This window comes from Lepus europaeus, chromosome 17 (assembly GCF_033115175.1).
Source record: "Lepus europaeus isolate LE1 chromosome 17, mLepTim1.pri, whole genome shotgun sequence".
NCBI lineage: Eukaryota > Metazoa > Chordata > Mammalia > Lagomorpha > Leporidae > Lepus > Lepus europaeus.
In genome coordinates this window covers 24616468-24640736 of record NC_084843.1, presented here as the reverse complement: position 1 = coordinate 24640736, position 24269 = coordinate 24616468, and the positions used below count along the sequence as shown (strand labels likewise).

The following is a 24269-nucleotide window of genomic DNA, read 5'->3' as shown; positions in this document are numbered from 1 at the left end:
CCCAAGATGATCATGCTTATTAACTTACCAAACCATTTCTCTTTTCTCTTTGTGTTCTGTTCTGTTCTGGGGTTGGAGGAGCCACTGTACCAAGAGGTTGGAGGACCCACCTATGTCCTTGAGTTGGTGCAGTAAGTGCCCTTGTTAGCACAGAGATTACACTAAATCAAATACGTGCTTACTTGCCTGTCCACCCACCATTAGACAGAGAGTCTCTGGAGAGAAGGCAACAGGTCAGATTCCTGTTCCTGGCACAGGGTCAACTATATAGTAGATGCTCAATTCTAGGTTATTTGAATGACCTTTAATGTTATTCATTCAAGGAGGGATGACAGCAGTGCTGAACACCTGGGTATTTTCATGCTGTCTCAGTCTAGCATGAGGTCCAAAATTGATTCTATTCCTTATTTTTTATTCCTTCTCTTGATTTCAAAGCCCGATCAGCCCCCCGTGCTCTTTGTTCTTCCAGAGCAGGGGTCTGAACCATCCTCCAGTTCTGTTTCTCTGTTTGACAGCTCAGGTCTCAGAATGGAGCCTTTAATTCCCAAGCATGCCGTGTCTTCTTCATATCCTGTAGAAAGCTTGTTTAGACCAGAGTCGACACACAAGAAAGACTGCTGTGTCCCTTTTCCTTGGCAAGTTTCCCTGCCCTGGACTCTTGCTGTAGCTAAGATATGTGAGCAACTATTTCTACAGAGATATTTTGCAAAAGATAAATTTCCCAAGACTGTGGCCATGGATTCTTAGGGAAAGGAAGGACGAGGAGATATGATCAATTGTGTGCTGGTGAATCAATACAAATAAATTATGTGTTCTTTGTTATGATGTCCTAGGCTACATGAGAGAGGGCTCTTAAATCACCCACCATCAGTTGCGGGAGGTTGTGCTCCTTGCTGAGGAGTTATATGGACATAAAGCCCAAGCTTATGTTGTTCTAGGCAGTCCAGATAACTTGCCAGTGGGAATATTGGTTAGGCTGCTAGAGGAATTCCGGCCTTTGTAAAAGACCAGAGGGGAGCAATTCTTCTCATGGTCTGGCATGGCCCTGATTATATTCTGAATTTTTCTACCTCGAATGTCTAGGATTTACAAGCAATTTCTTTCTCCAATGGATGATCCTTTTACTGTGATAAATGATGCTTACCACTTGGGAGTTTTGACCAAGTGTCTGTCCAAGAGTTTGAACAATTAAAATCTTCACCTCATCCCCACTTCTCGTCATATGAGTGGGTCTCTTTTCATCTCTTATGTCTTGGAATGTGGCTGCCATGGTCTAGTTCTCCACTATTCTGGGTTAAGACCTAGACCGAAACCAATCAGGAAGAACATGAAGTCTGGTCAAGGTGATATCCAGGCTAGAAGTTTGTGAAAGGAGCTGAGGAGGTGACTAGATGTGTGGGGGGAGCCTCAGAAGTCCAGGTGGTTATGTAGTAACAAACATACTCACGAGTCCTCTAGATAGATGGTCAAGAGCAAGATGGGGTGGGTAGGTGGCATTGTGACACAGCAGATTAAGCCACTGCCTCTGATACCAGCACTCCATATGAGTGCTGATTTGAGTCCCAGCTTCTGCACTTCCCATCCAGCTCTCTGCTTGGGAAAGCAGCAAAAGATGGCCCAAGTGCTTGGGCCCTTGCCCAGTCATGTGGGAGATCAGATGGAGTGCCATGTTCCTGCCTTTGTCCTGGCCCAGTCCCAGCCCTTGCAGCCATTTGGGGAGTAAACCAGCAGATGGAAGATCTGTTTCCCTGCCCCCACTACTTGTACAATTCTACCTTTCAAATAAATAAAACTTAAAAAAAGAGCAAGATGGAGTAGAGGTAGAACCTAAACCATGTTCAAGAAAGAGAAAATGCACAGATGTATGAAAATATGTTGGAATCCATGCAGTCAATCTGGAGTATGAAATAAGGGCCATTAGGCCTCAGAACACCAGGTTGGTCCTTCCCTAAGAAATGCTCTGAGCTGGTTTTCAAGCCCAACCTTGTGATTACAATGCAGCACTATTCCCTGGAAACCCAAGAGGCATCTTTTCTCTTTTGCCCCACTTGCGGTTTTTAGCAACTACTTTTATAGACTTTGTTCATTTCTTTCTTTTCCCATTGCCACTGCCCAACCTCAGATCTCTGACCTCCTATGTTTGGCTCATTGCAGATGTTCTCACTAGGCTCACTGCTTCTCATCTTCAATGATTCACCCTCCATTCTCCTGACCATTTCCAAAACACAAGTCCCAAGATATCATTCACTTGACCCAACACATTAGATGTCTCCAGGATATTTGCTAAATAGAGATAAGACTCTTTTTTTCTCTTCCAAAGGCAGAGTTACAGGGGGAGGGGGAGAGGGAGAGATCTTTCATGTGCTGGTTCACTCTCCAAATGCCTGCAACGGCCAGGGCTGGGCCAGGCTGAAGCCAAGAATCAACAGCCAAGATCATCATCTGGGTCTCACCTGTGGGTGGCAGTGGCAAGTACTTAGGCCATCCTTTTCTTCTTTTCCTAGTCCATTAGCAGAGAGCTGGATCAGAAGTGGAGCAACCGGAAGTCAGCTGGTACCCACATGGGATGTGGGCATTGTAGGTGGTGGCTTTACCTGCTATGTCCAAATGCTGGCTCCGAGTTGAGACTTTTTTTTTTCTTTTTGGCAGGCAGAGTGGACAGTGAGAGAGAGAGACAGAGAGAAAGGTCTTCCTTTCTGCTGTTGGTTCACTCTCCAATGGCCGCTGCGGCCAGCGCATCTCGCTGACCCGAAGCCAGGAGCCAGGTGCTTCTCCTGGTCTCCCACGCGGGTGCAGGGCCCAAGGACTTGGGCCATCCTCCACTGCCTTCCCGGGCCACAGCAGAGAGCTGGCCTGGAAGAGGGGCAACCGGGATAGAATCCGGCGCCCCAACCGGGACTAGAACCCGGTGTGCCAGCGCCGCTAGGTGGAGGATTAGCCTGTTAAGTCACGGCACCGGCCCGAGTTGAGACATTTTACCCTGATATTGCACACTTCCCAAAGTGCTTCCCAAAGATGGCCCTACTCTGATCCCAGGAAGCTGTGCATATGTGAAGTCACCTGGCAAGGGAAATTTAAGGTGGGACATGGAAATGGGCCTGTATGCAGCTGAGTTAAATGTGAAGCAATTGTCTTGGATGGTCTGGCTAGGTTCACTGTAAACACAAGGGTCTTTAGTGGTGGAGGAGGGAGACAGAAAGCTCAATGTTGCAGTGAGACCAGATCAGGAAGGGGATTTGGCTTTTGAAGATGAAAGGGGAACGTGAATAAGACTTAGGGGCAGCCTCTGCAAGCTTGGGGTCTCTCCTAGAGCCTTTAGAAGGAATGTAGGAGCGCAGCCTTGCTGATGCCCCAATTTTAGTCACTGAAGCCCAACTTGGGGTTCTGGCCTTCAATCTGGTCATTTGTTACAGCAGTAATGGGCAATTCGGCCATCTGGTATTTAAAACCATCATCATCTGGCCCCAGTCTGGGTCTCCATCTCCTCTCCATGCACCCGAAGCATACTACCCTCCATTCCTGGACCACGACTGGCACTGTCCGGCCTCCTTGCTTAATCTTGCGCTGATTTGTTAGCCTAAAAAGTGCCTGTCCTCTTTAACCTACTGAAATGAACTGGCTCAAATATCACCTCCTGTAAAAGTCTTCATGAAGGACAAGCCTCTGCTTCATCCTAATTAGAATATCAGTCACTTCTATCATGTGTCAACCTTGCAGGCTTCCTGTGAGACTCACATGGAATGATAGGTCTCTAACCTAGTGCATGTCAGAACAAAGCCAACTTCCTCCTGTAAGAAGTTGTCTAAATATGCATCTCCTCTCTCACACTCACGGTGCTTAGGTCAGGAACTTAGTGTGCAGGATATAGGGATGAGACACAACTTGTCATGGTGTGTGGCCCATGAAAGAGACTCTGATAATTTGTAGGATTGAATAGGAGAGAGGTGGCAATAAATGCCAGACTGTGGATTGGGTCATAGGTCATTTGCTCTACCATTGTTGACAGGAGATCCATGAGGTGCTGGCCACGATCCCAGGTGATGGAGATAAAATAGCAAAGGAAACAGATGTGGTATTTGCCTGGAGTCATTTGACAATCCAACCATGTCCCTGACCTTGGCCTCATCTGAACCACCTCCGACCAGTGGATACTTCCAGTCTGGGGAATTAGTGAGCCCCCAGAAATCCACTGGGGTCAGCAGCTAAAATTGTTTGGCTGAGACTCTTTTTAGCTCCTGAGACCCACGAGGGAGCCCTGGCTCTGACAAGAGTAGTGGAAGGAGGGGAGTGCGTGTGCCTGAAGCAGCAGAGACAGCCCTTGAAATGAAAAGAGACGTATCGGTAGGATCATACACCAGGCAAAATGGACTGGGATGGACCTGTGATCTTCCCATCACGGAGGCTGTCAATGCACATCCACAAGAAAGCAAGCATCAGCACATGGGGAATTCCAGGCTTTCATCCCAACATCAGTGAGAGGCCTGGTGAGCTTGCTCTTTATTTTGTGAGCTCCAAGTTGTCATCATTAAAGAAAAGACATGTCCCCTCTTGAGGACATGGCGTCTGTCCACTCAGGTGGCAGATCACCTGGTTTGTTCAGAGACGGGGAAGGGAGGGACTTACTATATGTTGAGAGCTTACTGTGTGCCTGGGAATACTGGGCAGCTTTTATTTCATTCTCGTAAATCTGATGTAGGGAGGGGTAACCACTCATTTGCAAGCTAAGGGCACTGAGGCTTGGTAGGGTAAGTCCCTTATTAAAGGTAAGCAAGCAGGGCCTGGATTTCAAGTCAAGTTTGGGTTAAAGCTTTTGTTCTTTTCTTCAGGAACTTGGTTGCTTATGTTTTCTGTGTTGTTAATTCTATCTGGAAGCTTCTCAGTAGTGGTGTTGGAGTCAGTGTTATAGCTTTCACCTGCTCACATCTGTTTGCCCTTGGTTGTCTCCTTGGGGAGGCACTGGTGGTGGCTGCATGGGTGGAATGGTGAACAGATAGAGTGATATGAGTTTAGACTCCTTGTCCACCTTTGGAGTTAACAAACCCTTGTTCTGGTGAGCTGTTGTCATAGAATACAGAAATTGGCAGGGAATTTTGGGGTCACTCAGACCTACCTCTGTTGCTGGGTTGAGTGCTACCCAAATTGGTTCCAAGAAATGACTATGAATAGATTAATTCATTTTTAATGGCTTGGTACGTCAACCTGAGCAACCTCCCCACTAGTCAACAGCTATTTCCTTATTTCAATGACTCTGCATTTCCATTTCCTTGGTCTGTCACTTGCCTATTTTAGGGATGAAATTCTACAAAGTACTTTCCTAACGCTGGCCTACTTTTAAGGATGACTAATGCGTATTAATTTTGGTATACCTTACCCCTTCCCTGGGACATGGAGGGACAGATAAGCCTGTGTTTGGATGCTGACTCTGGTCTTTCCTAGCTACATGACCTGGAGAGTTTCCCTCTCTGGGCAGTGTGGATAATTCTATCTACTTTTTACCACAATTGTGCCCATTTTCTGTGTAGCACACACAGAGTACCAAGCCTGGTATTTGGCTCTTAGTAGGTGCTTAGTAAATTTAGTGTGCTGATGATATGAACTGGGGAAGGTGACGTTCTCAGGTACCCATGCCTTTGGTTCTTGCTCCTTTGTCTCTTTGCTTCCATATCTCTGTGCCTGTATGGTAACTGACAGGTCCACTTGCTTGGTTAGCTGCCCACAAATCTGTTACATAAGCATTTGGCTTTGGGCAACTTTTGTCTGTAAACCCATATAAGTAATGGGGGCATGGGTGGATGCAGCTGCTTGTGGATGTGTGGGCATATGTGGCTATGTGTGGCTGTACATAGATGTCGGTGTCTGTACATCTGACTGACACTAGAGACACAAAGGCGGTTATCTCCTGTGGCCCCATCACCATCGGACAAGTAGTTGTTCCTTGTGCATTTCTTACCACCACTATGAGTAAAGGAGATAAAACCCCCAAAATGGTTCTGAGTTGTTCTCTGACCTTTCAGAATCTGGATCTGCTTGTCCTGAGCATACATGTGCCTATCTCTGCCCCTATATATTGTTTCTTTTGTTCAACCTCTGTAGTCTATCAAGTCATGCTTTTATCTAGAAATGTAGTATTTGCTTTAACTTATATCTCATTGGGTACAGATGTATATCTTTGTCCTCTTTAGAAATCCTTAGAGAATCAACAACTCTTTGAAACTTAATATAGACATATTTCAGAAGATTGCTTTTGCTATCTTACCTTTCTACTCCTATATCCCATTTTTCTTGTCCTCTTGTGAACATTCTTGAAGTTCTTTAACAAGCTACTTTGAACTTGCCCTTCTGGGAAGGCTTGGTAGACTACCTTGAAAAACAGTATTTGAAGAACAATACACCTCTACAGTAAAGGACTTAGAATTTCCATTTTCCCCCCATCTCCTATGATCCCACTTAATCTTCTCATCTTCTGTGAGGTTGTCTTGACCAGACCAGCTGAGATTCACCTTCTATAAATGCCTATGGCAATGCTTTCAATTGAATAAATGTATTGTATATTGGTCAATTAATAGGTAACAAGCCCAGGAAGTGGACCATGGCGCTATTGTAGTGTAATAACGAGAAAAATTGAGTCCTTGTCCTGAAGAAGCACATAGCCCGATGGTACAAATATATATGCATGTAGACAATTATGAACAGATTAATAGTGTGATTGGAAGGATGTACAGCCAATTGGGGGTATGAAGGGTAGGGAGAAATCAGTTATGTCTTGACGTCACTGGGGAACAGATGAGACCTCAGAATGCTGATGATATTTGAGCTGGGCTTTGAGGGGTGGACAGGATAGCAGCATCAGGAAAAGAATAGAGAAATGGCCTTCAGAGGAGAGAAAAGAGTGTGAGCAAAGAAGTGGGAACATGCAACAACAGGAGAAAAGTGGGTATTCTACTGTAGCTAGAATTCAGAGGATCATTTTGGGAAATGGCTCTGGAAAAGGTTTGAAGTATCAGCTGGGTAAGGTTGAGGAAGACCTCTTATGCCATGCTTAGAATTTTGGCCTCATCCTCAAAGACAGTGAGCAGCCACTATAAAATATTTGGCAAGAGGTAAAAGGACTTGTCCTCTAATTTAGACAGTTCTAAGTATGGAGGAAGTTTGAGGAACAGAAATTAAGTAATGAGTTATTTTGGAGGCCTTTGCAGTCTAATCCATTGGTCCATTCTCTCTCATTTACGTTAACTGTCAGCAGCATTTCACACAGCTCATCACTCCTTTCTCCTTAAAATTCTTAACTTGGCTTTCAAAACTCACTCTCCTTGGATTCCTCCTGGAATGGTTCAGCCAGAGTCTATGACTCCAGCTATTTCTAAAGGAAAAGATTTAATGCAGGGATTGATTAGAGGAGTGCTGGGAAGTGGATGTGCAAGTAAGAGAAAGGCAAAGTTGCTCAGACGTTGGTACCAACAAGAACCATTAGACACCTGCACACAAGGAGAGGAACAGTGCTGGAAGCCAGTGATCTCCCCACCCCAGCTCTGCTGTGTGTGCTGAGGTGAATGGGAGGATCCCAGGCCCTGGGACCTGTGACCACTGCTGTTGCTTCCACCCAGAACTTATTGCACCTAACAATGAGAGGGACCCTTCCTATTTTTCAGCCTTGATCTTTCAGACATTTGTAATTTGACCACATATTTCTAATTCACATACTGGAGTACAACACCCCTACCTTACAAAGGTGTTGGCTCCCAGCTAGTGCTGTCAATGGGTATTCAAAAGTCCATTCAAGCATTGTATCAGGCCAGCTGCTTCTCAGTGATCAGGTTTCTGGGAAGACCAGTGAATTGCAGGGGCATACCCATTAATGCACTTCATTTGCTGTGAAATGAGTTCCTTTTGTTAGAAGTGATGTTATATGGGAAGCCATGACAGTGAATAAGGTATTCTGAAATTGAAAGATTTTGATTCACTGCGGGCAGGGAAAGCAATTGCAATGGGAAGAAATTGCTCCCTTTATGAGATGGGATGGGTGCAATGTAGCCAACCTGCCACCAGATGTGAGACTGAGGCTCTGCACTGGTTTCTGATGTTGGCAGATTGAGAATGCAGCAGTAGCGGTAGGTAGTATCTGCATCAACCTGGGTGAGAGGGAGTCCATGTTGAGCCTAGGCAAGTCTCACTCTTTTCTAAATGGCCACTTTATACAGGAGACACAAAGCAAACATAGGAGTGTCTGAGTACAGAGGCTCACTGGTATCAACATCAACACTGTCCATCTGATTTTCGAGGGTTTTGTCTATAGTAGATACCATTTGTTGATTCTTCAGAGGACACAAATTGCCACTTTGTCAATTTTGGTAGATCCAAAGACACTGGTTTCCTTGTCTCATTTCCCAGATCTCTGAAGGCTAGAGTGCCCCAGCTTTCCAGCGTCTTATCTCTAGCCACTCCCACCTCTTGGTGATTGAATTTTGTCTGTCTTCAGATACCATCTAATCACTGTCAACTGTACAAGTGAGAAGTCTAGCCTCAACTGTTTCCTCTGAATGGTAGACTCTTGGATCCAGTGCCCTATTGGACTCCTTTGTTTGATTCATGCTTAGACATCTCTCCTTTCCTGTCTTGAGATAAACTTCTCATCAGTCTTCATCTCATAAAATGGAGGCTCTATGCTTCCAGTTGCTTCTGCCCAGGTGCTGAGGGCCAAACTCCATTATTCTGTTGTTGACATGCCGTTTCTAATTTGTCAGCCAATCTTCTTGGCTTTATCTACATTTAGGTCCCGCCCCTTGTCATTCTCCTTCCTCTGCTGTTGTTGCTGAGTCCAACCCTCAGCATATTCCCCTGGCTCCTAATTCATGTTTGTCCCTTCTCTGCCTTTCTCAACACAGCAACCAGTGTACTCTGTTAAAACTCTAGTCGTCGACTGACATCCTTCAGTGGCTTCCATCACCCTCTGAGTAAGAGCCGAGTGCTTACAGTGACTTACAAGGCCTGTGTCTAAACCTTCCAACATCTCCTTAGCATCATCTCTGCTACTTTCCCCCTTACTCAGCTCATCTTTCCTACTCTTCCTATTCCTTGAGTGTGTCTGGAGTACTCCTGCCTCAGGATCTTTGCATCTGCTACTTCCTCTACCTGTAATGTCAGAAAACTGCATGATGTAACCTCCCACCCCATTCAGGAGTTTGTCTAAATGCTAGTTTCTCATTGGGTCCTTCGTGGGATTTTTCATTTACATCAATAATCTCCATTGACTCGTCTCTCTACACCTGCTCCCAGGACCACTCTGGCATGTTAGTTCTTCCTGCTTATTTTCTTTCCCACTGATCCTCATCATCTGACCCTGTGTCATTTACTTGCTTGTTGTTTTTTTATCTTCCGGGCTAGAATACAAGCTTCACCAGGCCAAAGAAAATGGTTTTTATTCTTCACTCTTGAATCCACAGCACTTGGCAAAAAGGAAAGACTATATATTGGTTTGATGAATGAATAAACAAAAACTTGAGGACCTGAAACTGGGCCATACGTTTCAGAAAACTGTGTTTGTGTTGCTGTGTGTTGGATGAGGAAGGAGTTGAGTCATGCTGAGGTTCTGTCTTGAGCCACATAGTTAATGATACTCCCTTGAGCACACCATGAGAAACACCATGCATTGTATGCTCATGCTCTTGTACCTCTTGATTCCTTGCCTTTACAACTCATAGCGGGAAGAGAGCACCATTTATATTATGCTGAACTCCCAGAGTGTGCCTAGATACTGTCCTACTGGGAGCCAGTTGGGCTCTAGACTTTTGATACTCAATTTTTACTTCTTGGAAAAGCAGGATCCCCTAGGTAGTAGTAGTAAGAGATAACAGATCTCAAAAGGCTCTGAAGTGTATATTGTGGCAGCCTTGCTTCTGTTGCCACTGTGGGCTCCTTTTGGGAAACAGCCAGTGTGCCCCTGTTGCAATTGGCAGGGAGCAGAGAACTGTAATGCTGGGGCAGGAAAAAGGTAGTAAGAAAAGAAGGTATGGGGAGAGAGTGCAAGAGAGATGTACAGAGAATCCGTGAATTTGCAGGCACCAAGATTTCAGGAAGGCTTAATGAACTAAAGTAATTTTCCTTCTGAGTAAAATTTTACAGGCATTAAAGGTCCTCACTCCACTGAATATGCTCACGGGCAGTCGTCGTCCTGATTTATGAATTTGCAGATGACGCATTATCCTTTCAGAGGACGGGAATCCCCTGGGGCTGCCTTCTGCAGCTGAGTGGAGGAGCTGGTGAACCACCTGGCTCTGATTAGTGGCCTTCTGCTGTGTAGCTGGGATCTAGGATGAATGAGCACATTTTAGAAGGAGCTCAGCAACTCTAAGCTGTGACCAAATAAGTGTAGCTGGGAATCTGTGTCCTGAAGAACAATCATCTTTTGCAACTTGTCTTTGCATAGTGTAGCTTACAAACACTTAGGTGAGTTAGAAAGGCACCTGCTAAACTCTGGGAATTAGGGAGAGAATTAGAGCTTCTCTGATTTGATTTGAATCAACAACCCTGTGAGCTAGCAGGGGTAAGTGTTTTATTATCCCCATTTCAGGGAATTGGAACCATTTTTTCAAACATTAATTAAGTTGCTCAGGCTCACCTAGTAGCAAACCATGAGACTGGGTCTTGGGTGTGGCCTGTGGTTCCAAATGCTGGGTTCTTTCTATGCCACCATGCAAGCTGCATTCAGGAGGCAGAGGGCTGGGGTCAGTGAAGTTCGAAATAAGAAAATTTAAGATTATTCTAGGGTGGAACAGAGGCTAAAACATCTGTGTATGGCTACTTCTTCCCACACAGGAAAGAAGTGAAGACTTTAGAAGAAGCTTCCTTCTCCAAGCATCACTTTGCAGCCCTGCCTGGGACTGGGGTTCCTTGGGTCCAATACCAATAATCCTGGGAGACAGTCAGTTGGGGAAGACTAAGTTTCATCATGACATGAACCGTTTCTCTTTTGACCATTTTATCAATAAGAATTTGTGCTGTTCTTGGTATACGGCAGGAATTGATGAATGAAACAAAGAAGGAAAAGCAAAAAAAAAAAAAAATACTAGAATTAATTGCTGGTATTGTATGTGTTGGTCACTTCCCTGAACATTTAGAGGCAACTGAAGATTCTCAATGCCAGTGGACAAGAATTTGGAAGTGGATGGTCAACAAAGAGTGCCAACTGATTTTGTAAGAGGCCAGGCATGCACCTTACTGTTACCTCACTATCCCTTACTTGTGATACATGTGGTCTCTTATATTACAGTCCCCTATTGTCACTGCCTTCTTCACTGTTAAAAAACTCATCAACCCACACTTGATCACTTCAAGGATGATCCCTCTCCCCTTCTCCTGCCCTTCCATTGGTTGTTGTGTCTTTCCTGCCATGGAGCAGTCTCACTGGTCTCAGAGTGGCTCACGGGCATGATGTGTGGTGCCCAACACATCATGCTCTTGCTATGGCCATAGCACTGTTCCAACTCCTGTGCTACTCTGGTCATTGGAATGGTGCCTTTCCCTTTGCTATCGACCCCTACCCAGTTTGAAAAGAGAAATAAAGCATACAAACAAGCAGGCTCCATTTCAGATCATCAACATTCTCACCACACATCAGTCTGAGCTCATGTCAACCTTCATTATTGAACAATTTTCTGGTCCTGGAGTTAATTGCTTTCTTCTGGATTCTTGGGGTGCTTTATCCATACCTGTCTCATACATTTAGCTTCTCATCCATTTTTTATTGTCATGCTTTTATAATTTACCCAAATGACTTCATATAGGACCTGTCACATTTCAGGTATGTGTCAGGCCTTGGGGGTGCAGAATGAATGATACCCTATTTCTGACCTCAAAGAATACACTCTCTTAGGGGAGAAAGACATACGGACAAGTTATATTAACCCACTGTGTCAAAAGCTATAGGAGATGTGAAGACAGAGTGTTACTTGAGAGAACATGTCAGGTGCAAATTTTAAATAAAATTATCTGTACTGTATGTGAGCATTTTAGCTACATATAAGGTTTTCCAGCTACATTTACATACACAGGTCTACTTATTGACCTACCTGTCAACTTTACTATTCTTTGTATGTATATGTGTGTTGGTAGCTTATAAGAAGAGAAAAATGCTAATTATTCAAGAGTTATTCTAAATTATTTTAACTTCTGCTGTCTGTAGTCTCCCTCAGGATTGTAGCCAATTAGGTCAAAAAAGTATCTATTTGACAAAGACTGTTTGACAAACCTGACTCTCCCAACAATTTGATTCTTTGCTCCTTGTTTCCTGTTTCTTTCTTGGAGAACAAAGTAAACAAAAGTCATCTTTGCTCTCGGACCTTGAGCTCTAGATATCTGCCTGATTCCCAGAGTTGAGCAGGTGCTTTTCTGACTCACACAAGTGTTTGGTAAATATTTGTGCTACTCAGGAATGAATGATAAACTCTTCAAGGGCAAGGGCATGTTTTTCTCCTGTGTGTTCCTTCTCATTGTCTTGCACACTACAGTCCACATAAGCACTGGCTGAATAGAGGAGCATTTCACTGGAGTGGAGTTAGTATGGCTGCATTAGACAGGCTGGGGTAGGAATCCTGGGTCTGTCACTTGCTGGTTCTATGCTGTGGGGACAGTTGGCTTGAACTTTGGCCTCTGTTTCCTTATTTGTAAAGTGGGGATATTATATACCTGCCTTTTCCCAAAGGCTCACTGAGTTTTGAGGATTACACTATGAGATATTTATAATGGGTTCAACTAATGTTTGCTCTCTGCTTTTCCTTAATTGAATTCTACTCCCCATTCCTGGGGGCATCAGCTGGAGGGGAGTCAGGAGTCAAGTCGGGCTCAGTGGCAGATCCAGGGTGAGCCTCTACGCCTCTCCTGCATGTCATGTCCATCCTTAGTGTTTCCCGGGGGTCACAGGCATCTGTTCTGAGTAGTTTCCCAGCAGCCTGGGGTTTGTTGGGTGAATTTACACTATGTGTGTGCTTTTGGTTGTCCCTTCTAGTAAGTTCCTCCCACTCTGCTGGTGTTGGGAAGGCTCTGGATGGTGAGAAAGGCTGGAGGTAGGCAGGCTTTCTATCCGTCTTTGGTTTTGTTTGCTCATCACAGAATGTCTTAAGCCTAAAGGTTACTTTATCATCGCTTCATAGCTCTATAAATGTCTTTCTGTGCTGGGCTGCAGGATGAAGGAGGCTTCCAGCCCCTAATTCTCAGCCTGTTGACATTTCCTCTGGGGAATACTGGTGGGACTTTGCTGAGGTGTAATCCCTCAATAGCTCCTCCTGCCTGCTTTATTTATAAAATTAAATTAAAGCTAAAGAAAGGATTTCAGCATAGTAGAAAAGGTTGGGTCATTCTAGCCAATGAAATGAAGCAGAGAGGAGGAATCATGATGTCACAGAGTCCTACTCAAAATTGGCTCCTGGTTGCCAAAACAATTTCTAGATCTCACCCAGGATCCAGGATCCGTTGAGTTAAACTTGCTGGGGTTGGGGTCAGGAAATCTGCATTAAACAAGCTTCACAGTGACTGGTAGGGTTCTTGTCTTACTCTTGGAAATAATTACTCTGGAACACTTGGTCAAGGCCCAGTAATGCTTGGCTTTGAACTTGAATCATATCTCTGAGACTAAGTTTCCTTATCCATAAAATAGACCAGCTTCCTATTTCCTGTTGAAGTCTCTAATTTGCCACCAAAACATCAATATGTTTCCATTGACTCAAAAATAGTTATTTTGGGGGTCGGCACCATGGTGCACTAGGTTAATCCTCTGCCTGTGGGCGCCGGCATCCCACATGGGCACCGTTTCTATTCCCAGTTGCTCCTCTTCCAGTCCAGCTCTCTACTGTGGCCTGGGTAAGCTGTGGAGGATGGCCCAAGTGCTTGAGCCCTGTACCCATGGAGACCAGGAGGAGGCACCCTGGCTCCTGGCTTCTGATCCGTGCAGCTCCGGCCATTGCGTCCATTTGGGGAGTGAACCAATGGAGGGAAGACCTTTCTCTCTGTCTCTCCCTCTCACTGTCTGTGACTCTACCTGTCAAGTAAATAATAAAATCTCAAAAAAAATTATTTTGTAAGAAGCTTTGATAGGCGAAGTCTGTTCTTGAAGAGTCTGGTTTCCAAAGATGATCCTCACCTCAGAATCTTCTTGAGAAGGCAACTCATGGAATCTCCTGGATCTGAAAAATAGTGTTTACCCAAGTGGTGAATTATGCAACTCCATTTGAAGCAAAATGGAACTGTAGAGGAGAAAAAAAAACATTGACTGGGAGAATCTTGGGCCACTGCCTGAAGGAAGTAGGCTTTGGATTGTGTCTCAAAGAACAGGCAGAAAAGTATGGGCATCAGTGAAAGGATTGGTCACAGGCAACGATGCAGCAATCTGCTGTGATGATAGAGATGTGTGTTTGACAAATCTACAAAACTTTAGGAAACTTAGATTTCTTAGGACAGAGAGGTTTTTGAGAATTGGAAAAAGGGTTGGAAAAGCATGCATGAACCAGAATATGAAGTATCTTAAATGCCAGTATGGAGTCTGGATTTCATCCTTAGGCAGAGAGAGCCAGTGAAGATTTCTGTTGAAGAAAATGTATGAATTAACAGGTAAAATTGAAATCATCTGCCATGAAGGCAGAAAGAATATTCATAGAGGTGTGGTAGTCTGAACTCTCCAAGAAAGGCACCAATATGATATTATATGTCCAAGAAACTTAGCAGGAAATATTCCCACGGAAGAAAACAGGAAAGGTGCTGGATGAGACTGAGACATCTATAAGAGACAGCTATAAGTTGAGATACATCTCTACCTTAAGTCTAGGAGACCAGGGAGGAAGGAAGGAAGATTGGCTTGGAACAGCTCAGACTGTAATGAAGTTCTAGGAAAAGGAGGCAAGGCTCCTAGGAAATCTTAAAGTCTACATTTCCATTAAAATGAATCTGATACCTCCCAGACATAAGTCTGCTTTTTTTGTCTCTATTGACAAGGTGTAGTTGTTAAGAGGTGTAGACTTGGTAAAAAAGGTAGCAGTGAGTTTTGGAGCACAATAGCTGGGGTCTGTAGTCAGTAGTACTCCTAGAAGTCAAAGATCTGAAAGGAAATTCTCATGGTAGTTACTTAGGGGAAGGAGAAACTAAGGGGAATATAATGCTTTTTTTGACAGGCAGAGTTAGACAGTGAGAGAGAGACAGAGAGAAAGGTCTTCCTTACGTTGGTTCACCCCTCAAATGGCTGCTACAGCCGGCACGCTGCGCCGATCCAAAGCCAGGAGCCAGGTGCTTCCTCCTGGTCTCCCATGTGGGTGCAGGGCCCAAGCACTTGGGCCATCCTCCACTGCCTTCCTGGGCCACAGCAGAGAGCTGGACTGGAAGAGGGGCAACCAGGACAGAATCCGGCACCCCGACCAGGTCTAGAACCCGGGTGCTGGTGCCGCAGGCGGAGGGTTAGCCAAGTGAGCCACAGCACTGGCCTATAATACTCTTTTGAATGGTTTATCTCGAGTATCTGAGACTTTGCATGTGGTGCTTCTTGTTTTAGAGACAGTCCTTCATCCCACTTGAACTGGTTTCTGTTCTTAGGTATCAGGTTGGGTTTCACCTTTAGGAAGCCTTTCCTGACCTCGTTTATGCATTCTCTGGATTTGGTGCCCCGTGCCCCAATATTCTCATCTTTTGCTGTTTCTTACACCATAGCACCTGCCACTCCTTGCAGGAAATCTCGTGCTCATTTGTTTGTGGGGCTTTCCTGCTAGTAGATTGTGAGCTCCTAGAGGAAAGGATCCAGATTTTTATTTATGTATCCTGTACGTGGAGCCCTATGGTCAGAATATCATAGACATTCAATAGAGGAAGAAAGGAATGAAGGGCAGACAGAAGGAGGCAGGACACAATCAAGGGAGAGAAAGAATTGGGGTGGTCCTAGATTTGGATACGAAGGGGTTTCCAGGCCCATTTATTAGAAGCTCTATGAGTTAAATGAGACTCCTAGCCATAACATCTTTCTACATGGATTGAATTTTTTTTTTTTGAGATTGGTATTCCTGATATTGGGAGAAAATAAAGTGGCTTGCCTTGCTCCTTCAGAGCCACAAATGGTTGTTCTGACTCATCCCTAGTAGAGCAGAGTTTTAAGCTTGTTCTGTAGAATTTGGGGTGGTCTGCACATAGCTAGCCATGCTTCCACATGGTGACTTTGAAAATGTAAATAAAAGGCCAAATGAAGGGAAGAAGAATTTGAGCATGTGTGTGTGTGTGTGTGTCTGAGTCTGAATTCAACAAACAGTAGTGATGTGGTACATCCCAGGAATTGGTTTGGGAGGGTGTGGATCAGTCTCCTGACAATGTTAGTCTCAGACTTTAACAAATGAGAGAGCTAACCATGGATAGGAGAGGCAAGGAGCACCAACTGACCATGGAGAAAAACCACTGCACACTCCTCATTGTTCTCGGGTAATAAGACAGGGAGCTTTGTACAGATAACTACAGGTAACTCTGCCAGTGAGGTTGTCCACTGTTTTATAAGAGCAGTGCCATTGATGTGTGCTATGGATGTGCACTCTGCTGTTGTGCTGTGGTAAGAGGACAGGTAACTTTGGAGGTGCCCCTATTCTGCAAATAGCCATAGTATGTTTCTCACCAGCCTGTCCTTCCTCATTAAAGGAACACAATCTGAGAGGAAACTTATGAGCCCTCCAGTAATGGCCTTGCAGAGGAATTCAATGTCTCACGCCAACTTGGCCATGGACTATCTTTACTTGAAAGGGTCACATCCTTTGCCTTTAATTTTTTTTTATTCATTTACATAGAAGAAATGGAAATGGGGCTGATTGACCCCATGGAGTGCTGCGTGAGAATAAATCTCAAAGTGAGCATTTTGTTGTTAGTTAAGTGCCATAAAAATGTTCAATATAATGGTTGATTATTTTTCTTTAATTTTAAGTGGATACCTAGAATGGGAAAGTCCCATCCTGGTAGCAGAAATTCATTATCTCGGAAAGAGTTTAATGGCTGCTGTGCAAATGAACTGGAGGAAGTTAAATTGTAGAATAGGAAGGAGCTGAGAAAAGTGAAATGAGTTGTGCATTAAATTTAGATAAACACAATTATGTGTAACTGGATTATCACGCGTGCAGGCAGGCAAGGTATATTATGCACCTGCATTTTGATTAAAATCGATTCAGGTGCATGAGCTTAGCATCCTTTGAAATATGGAGTTGTGCCTAAGCCATTGTCATGCCTAAGCATAAGAGGCTGGCAGAGAAACACCTGGTAACCAAGTCCTCTTGGTATGCAACAGACTGAGCAGACCAAGAGCCATTCAGAAAAGCACTAACCATATTAGAGACAGCTCTAGTTCTCTGGTGCCTGTAGTTTAATTATGGGTTTCTTTTTTTCTTTTTTAAAGATTTATATATTTACTTGGGAAGCAGAGTTAGAGAGGGAGAGACACAGAGTTCTTTCATCCACTGGTTCACACCCCAAATGCTGGTGATGGCCGGGGCTGGGCCATGCCAAAGCCAGGAGCCAGGAGCTTCTTCCTGGTCTCCCACATGGGTGCAGGGGCCCAGGGACTTGGGCCATATTCCTCTGCTTTCCCAGGCACAATAGCAGAGAGCTGGACCAGAAGTGGATTAGCTGGGACTCGAACCAGCATCCATATGGATTCCAGCACTGCAGGCAGAGGCTTAGCCTACTGCGCCACAGTGCTGGCCCTCCTTATGGGTTTCTTAACTTCAATTGGAGTCAAGAGAGTGACCCTTATGTCCAGTGAAGTCCAATGACCTGCTTGCTCCACAGTGAGGCAGATACCATTGGGTTAATGGTAGGTGACAATGGAAGATGTTGGGGACCAGACCTGTGTGCCATTCACATATTTATGTCTGCTGAGACCCCACCAGAGGAAACACAAAATCTCTTTGAAGCTCATGTGTAGAAAAACAAAGAATCAGGCCCAGATCTTTCTTACCCTGTAGGTACAATTCTGGAAGCCAGTCTCATCTCTATATGAAAAGTATGTGGGTGGGGCCCAGTGCTATGGCACAGTAGGTTAAGCAGCACCAGCATCCCATATGGGTGCTGGATCGTGTCCTGCTGCTCCACTTCTGACTCAGCTCTGCTGATGGACCTGGGAATGCAGCAAGAGGTGGGCCCTTGCACTCACATGAGAGGCCCAGAAGAAGCTCCTGACTCATGGCTTTGGGCTGGCTCAGCCCTGGCCATTTGGGGAGTGACCAGCAGATGGAAGATCTCTTTGTCTCTTCTCTCTCTCTCTCTCTGTCTCTCTAACTCTGCTTTTCAAATAAAGAAAGAAAGCAAGTGTGTGCTCTGATCTCTGGGTGGTCTTGGTGGTGAACAAAGCCAGCTGGCCTGTGCCTGATTTTGAAGAAACGCAGATGTGGAGAAAGAAATGTGGATATCCAATTAATTCTTGTTGACATGTTTTATTTAAAATGCAAAGCATTGATAGGATTAAAATAAATGCTACCAGTTATGGGGATGCATTAAACTAATAATTTCCCCCTTACTTGATCCTGTAATGCCCCTCAATGCAAAGGACAAATACTAGGCCCTCCTGGGGGTGATTTAAGATGCATGATGTGCTGTCACACAAACTAAAGGAAGCTTTGTTTTTCCCCCTGTGTTCTTCCCCTGCTCCCTCACCCGCTACCCCCTTGCAGGTCATCCTTATCCTGACGAAGCTGTATGACTTCAACCTGGGGAGCGTGACAGAGAGTTCACTTTGGAGGTAAGTGGATTAGAGACTCTAAAATCGCTGCTGTGTCTGGGCTCATGAGCAAAAGGCATACTAAGAAAGTTGGGAAGAGTGTTTGCCAAGGAGCAGGAGGTTGGCCTCCTTCTGGAAGTTTGCTTTAATTCCCCCGGAGGAAGTGATGGTCCCCACTTGTGAATTCCCATAGCACTCTGCTGATCTCTTGGGGTCTGTCACACAGCCTCCTTGGCACCCTGATTTGCTTCTGCATTCCCACAATGTCTCATTGTACTCAAGAAACTAAGGTGATCTGGTGACAGATGTCAGAAGAACATGCCTTCAGCAGGTGCAGGCCCTTCCTGTGGGTGCCTGCTCCAGTAGGCATTCTTGCCCTGGGTTTGAGTCTTACCCCAGGACTGTCTCTGCCCTTTGTATTTGGAAGGCCAGTGCATCTGCAGGGTGCTGTGGTTCATGGGAAGCCAGTAACTAGCAAGGAAAGGAGCCTTTTTTTCTGCGAAAGGCTATTTGGATATTTATGACATCTATGGCCTACTGTACATTGATTGAATTTCAAGTCCCTCCTGTGGTTGCCTTGGCAGGGCCAACCCAGAGAATTTCACAGGCCTTACAATGGAGACAGATGCAGTTGCAAGGCAGTGTGGTGACTGTCACCATGCTTTCTTCTATGACTTGACATGCAAAGTGTATTTTACCTCTGTGTGGATAGAAAGGCAATAGTGTTAATGTCATATACTAAAGTCCTCTTTTTTTTTCTAACAGAAGTTCATTCTTTGTTTTGATTTTGATTTGAAAAGGAACTCACACATTTAGGAGGGGCGTCTACAAGTCACGTGAGCTCCAGGTCTGCAGCTGCTAGGCCTGCCGCATTATGCAGCCTGAAGGCAGTGTGGGGGGCACATGGGGTGAGTGTGAAGAGGAGCGGGAGCGTTAAGTCAGAGAGGACTTCTATGAAGTGGTGCAACTGGGGGTATCTCTGGGTGGGGACACCTGTGGAAACACCGTATATACACATCCTCATATAGGTACACGGGTGTGGAAAAAAAGATGAATCTGATTCAAAAAATGTTATAATCCACACATAGGGTTTTTTCTTTCTTTCTTTTTTTTAATTGGGTGCTTTCCATAAGCTTCGCAGGCCCACCCACAACCATTCTGACATGCAGGCACACCTGGTGATAGCATGTGGATTCTATCACATTTGGCTTGCTGTGTGTCTGCACTGGGGAGGCCATTGTTCCCCAGGGCCATTCATCTGGCTGTACCATCCCAGATCCTGTCCTGAGGGTTTCCTGGGGGAAGTCCTGCAGCAGAGGGGCCTGGGGTGTGAGGTGTTTTTGTTTTTTTTTTACCTTACATGTTGGGGGGCAAAGAGCAGTCAAAGCTTCCCTCCCAGTGAGAGGGGAGCAGTCAAAGCAGCTGTTACATATTCAGGGTGGTGGTTCAAATCCCCTTGGGGCTGCCTCCCTTCTCCTAGGTTGTCCAGTACCTAATTTTGCTGCTTAGTGAAAATTGACAGAGGTATGAGTAGCCAGGGTGCCTTTAAGGGATGAAAGCATCACCGTTTCCACTCACTGATTGTTCCCAGAGAACGAGGGCCTCGGAATCATTGTCCTTCAGCACGAGCATCATGATGCCATGTGACACTCTAGGCTTCCCTTCTGTACCATCTGCCTGGAAAAATCAGGAAACAAACCTGACTGTGCTGACCTGACACTGGGAAGCGCCTCCCCCTGGCACCTCACGTTGCACAAAAGCTTTGGGCAGTTGGGCGAAGAGGCCAGGCAAACCCAGGGGACTCAAGCCAGAGGACTTAAGGACTAGAAGTCTTTGAGTTAGGAAGGGTGGGCCCACAAGAAACAGTGAATTCGCCGACACGTGCCAAGGGACTGTGTAGAGTCTGCTGGTTCTGAGGGCACCTTAGTCTCCAGTTGCCAGGGTTCAAGTCCCTGTTGACTTGGCTGGGGAATCTCTGTAACTTGAGGCGCTTCACCAGCCTCTCTATCACTTTCCTAGGGCTGCCACAGCAAATTAATGCAAACAGTGTAGTTTCAAAATGTAGGCATTTCTTTTCTGCCAGTTCTGAAGTCTAAAAGCCTGAAATCAAGGTGTTGACAGAGCTGAGCTTCCTCTGAAGACTCTGGGAGAGAGTCCCTCTGGCCTGTCCCAGTGTCTGTGGGCTGTTGGCATTCCCTGTGGCTGCATCGCTCCCAGGCCTACCTTGTCTTCACATGGCCTCCTTGTATCTGTGTCTGCTCCCTCTGTTCCTGTAATGACATTTGCCACTAGATCTTTTTCTAAAAATATTTATTTATTTGAAAGTCAGTATTACAGGGGGTCGGGGGAACACACACACACACACACACACATGGGGAAAGAGAGAGAAAGAGAGAGAGAGGTCTTCCATCCACTGGTTCACTAACCAAATGGCTGAAATGGCCAGGGCTGGGCCAGTTTGAAACCAGGAGCTTCTTCTGGGCCTCACACATTGGGTGCAAGGGCCCAAGCACTGGAGCCATCCTCTACTGCTTTCCCAGGCCAATAGCAGAGAGTTGGATTAGAAGTGGAGCATCTGGGACAGGAACCGGCACCCATATGGGGTGGCAGCTTTACCTGCTGGGCCACAACGCTTGGCTCCCTTGTCGTTGGATCTTGTGCCAACCTGGATAATCCTAGTGACTTTGCTAGAGATCCATAATTTAGGGCATCTGCAAAAACTTTGTTTTCTTACATAAGGGACTTGTTATGGATTTGAGAAGTTAGGATTTGGAGCTGTTTTTTATATGTATGTGTTTTTGGAAGAGGTTCTGCTATGTAATAGACTCATTTTTAAGTCTGTTTCCCTGAATATGAACTGGGGATCATATAGAACATACTGTTGCTCCAGTGATATTTTTCTCCAATGAACCAACCACATTTCTCCCTCTTTGCACTGAGCTCTTCCCATTGCTGGGATCTCCCAGGGCAGGGGTGGTTCCTCTGCTTCCTTTCCGTGTTCAGTCACCTGAGCAGTGAGGGCCTCCCCTGAGGGGTTTCCCATCACTCAGCTCCATTTTCCTTCTTAGCAGTTGTCACCATCTGCCATGCTAAATGTTTACTTATTGATTATTTTATAGTCTACCTACACCCACTAACATCTAAGCCTGTAGAGAGGATTTTTTTATTTTTTGCATTTTTATTCAGTGCTGTATCTTAAGGATCTAGAAGAAGATCTGGCACACAAGAGCTGCTTAATAAATGTTTGCTCGATGAATAAATTAATGAATGTGTTGTAGTGAGGATTAAAGGAAATCATAACTGTAAAAACACTGGGTACTGTAACTCACATGTAGCAAGTGCTTCTTCCACTGAAGTTATCAGTGCTTATTAGAACTCTGTGTGTTTGTGGATTTCTTTTCCTTATGGACTTTGATTTTAGGATCCATGGCTGCAGAGGCCTGTGTGCGGGAAGTCCCGGGACACTGAGAGGTCTGTTCTGTGCTCTTAGGAATTCAGAGATCTTTGGGGATGAAGGCAAGGGTCAGGAGAATTCTTGAGAATGCTGTCCCTTGTGCCAGTTGGGTGGAATTGAAGTATCCATTTCTACCTGTTCAAAGATGTTCTTTCTGGGAAAGCGTCTGTGAGCTGGGGCCGGGAATGATGGGAAGGGTGCAGTTTGGGTCACACGGAGAAGTGGCCCTGTTCAGAGCAGCGGCCAGGCAGCCCTGGTCTGCAGAACAGAAGCAGCCAAGCAGGAAGCAGAGCAGCAGAGGCCGGGTGGTGCAGCAGGTGCGAGGGGCACCAGTTTCACAGTCGGGACGCAGCCTACTCAGAAGGGTTTACAGCTGGCAGGTTCTGTACGGTCTGGCCTTTTCGGGGTTTGCAAAGCTGATGAAAACTTCTCTCTGGATGGATGTCATAAGAGCAAATTTTTCTGTTAGGGTTTAGGAGCTTCACAGACCTGACAGAGCCCAGCTTAAGATAGAGTGTGACTGAAGCCAGGGACTGCTGTAAATATAGGGGTTTCCCCACATGCAGGGGCCTCACTGGGACTCTGCAAACTTTTGCCTGTCGTCCCCCCTCATCTGTATCTACAGTGGTCCTTTGGTGTGGTGATAATGACGATATATTTACAGTTTGAACCTGCAGCAGTGGGATTGTCCTTCCTAATATGGTGGGCAGAGAGAAGAAACTAAATTAAACATGCACTGTTCGAGCATTGTCATTTGGCCCAACATGCGTCACCAAGTTGAAATTGAATTTGGTGATTCGTCTTCAATTTTCTGTGCAACACAGCAACCCTGGAGCAGCGTCTGTCAGGACAAGATGATACCCCCTGCCAGGATACAGTGGGATACAATTATTTGCCTCACTGAATTAATAATTCAGAGGCCTTCTACTTCTAAAGGAAAAAGACGGTTTAAAAGCAATAGCAAGACTCTTATACCCTTGTGACTTCCTTTCTGGAACTCCATGGTGCTGTTACACTAGTGACAGGATCTCTGATAAAAGGCCCTGATTTGTCAGCTGTGGGTTAAAATAAACCATGGCAGAACTGCAAGTGTGAGATCCCCACAGGTGGGAGAGCCTCAAAGAGCTCAGTGCATCTGGAATTGTCCAGGCCAGAGAGGAACCAGGACTCCTGCATGATAAACGCCTTCCTCGATTGGTGGACCTTGGTTTTCCACCTCTCTCCAATCTTTAATTTCATCTACCCCATGCCAAGAAGGACAGGGAACACTCTGCTGTTTTAAATTTTCCTTTTATTTTTAAAATTAGTTATTTTTTGAGAGGGAGGGGGAGGGGGGAGAGAGGGGGAGAGAGAATCATTACCCCACCCTTTTCCCAGTTCTCATCAGCTCAAATGCCTGGAATGACAAGGACTAGGCCAGGCTGAAGCCAGGAACCAGGCATTCAGTCTGGGTGTCTCGTGTGGGTACAGAGACTATCACCTGCTGCTTCCCAGGGTGCACGTGAGTAGGAAGCTGGCACCAGGAGAGACAATTTGATGGGATGCAGGTTTTCCAACCAGGATTCTTAATGCTCAGGGCAAATGAAGCCACTGGGATGCACAGCATCTGCTTCGTCCCGGCTCTGGGGTCCACAGAGCAGAGATGCCCCAGATCACTAGGGTCCTGTTCAGTGTTACAGAGCAGACTGATTCCAGGTACACGCTGCGGGAGACTTTCCTTGACCGTCTCCTCTAGGGAAGGTGCCCCTCCTCTGCCCTGGGCTAGTGTCTCATGGATACCCTACAGTGTCACATGGATGACCTGCATTTGCTGATTCGTTCCTTCCCCTGGGACTCTCAAGACAAAGGCTTTGTGCCTTTGTTGTTTCCAGGTCTGGGATGCCTAGCTCTCAGGCTGTGCCAAATAAGGAATTGGAGATCCGAATGGAAGCTTTCGGTGATGGTGAGCCAGTCCCAGCAGCTTCCCGCCTGGCCTCATCCCTTGCCTTGTATGAAGTCATCTCACCCTCTTGCCACTTAGGAATCCTGTGACTTTTCATCTGGTTCACAAGCTGTTGTCTGTACCATTTATTTCCTCCCTAATTGTTCTGTCTGTGACCT

At 45.6% G+C, this 24269-nt stretch overlaps 1 protein-coding gene across 1 annotated transcript in view; it reads left to right on the top strand.

Annotated features, from left to right (window-relative positions):
• The window catches only part of SORCS3 (sortilin related VPS10 domain containing receptor 3), a 638451-nt gene that overhangs the window by 191050 nt on the left and 423132 nt on the right, over positions 1-24269 (top strand). The window contains exon 2 of the mRNA XM_062214350.1: positions 18669-18736. Within this exon, the coding sequence (XP_062070334.1) occupies positions 18669-18736 (68 nt within the window). The remainder of the gene's footprint in view (positions 1-18668; positions 18737-24269) is intronic.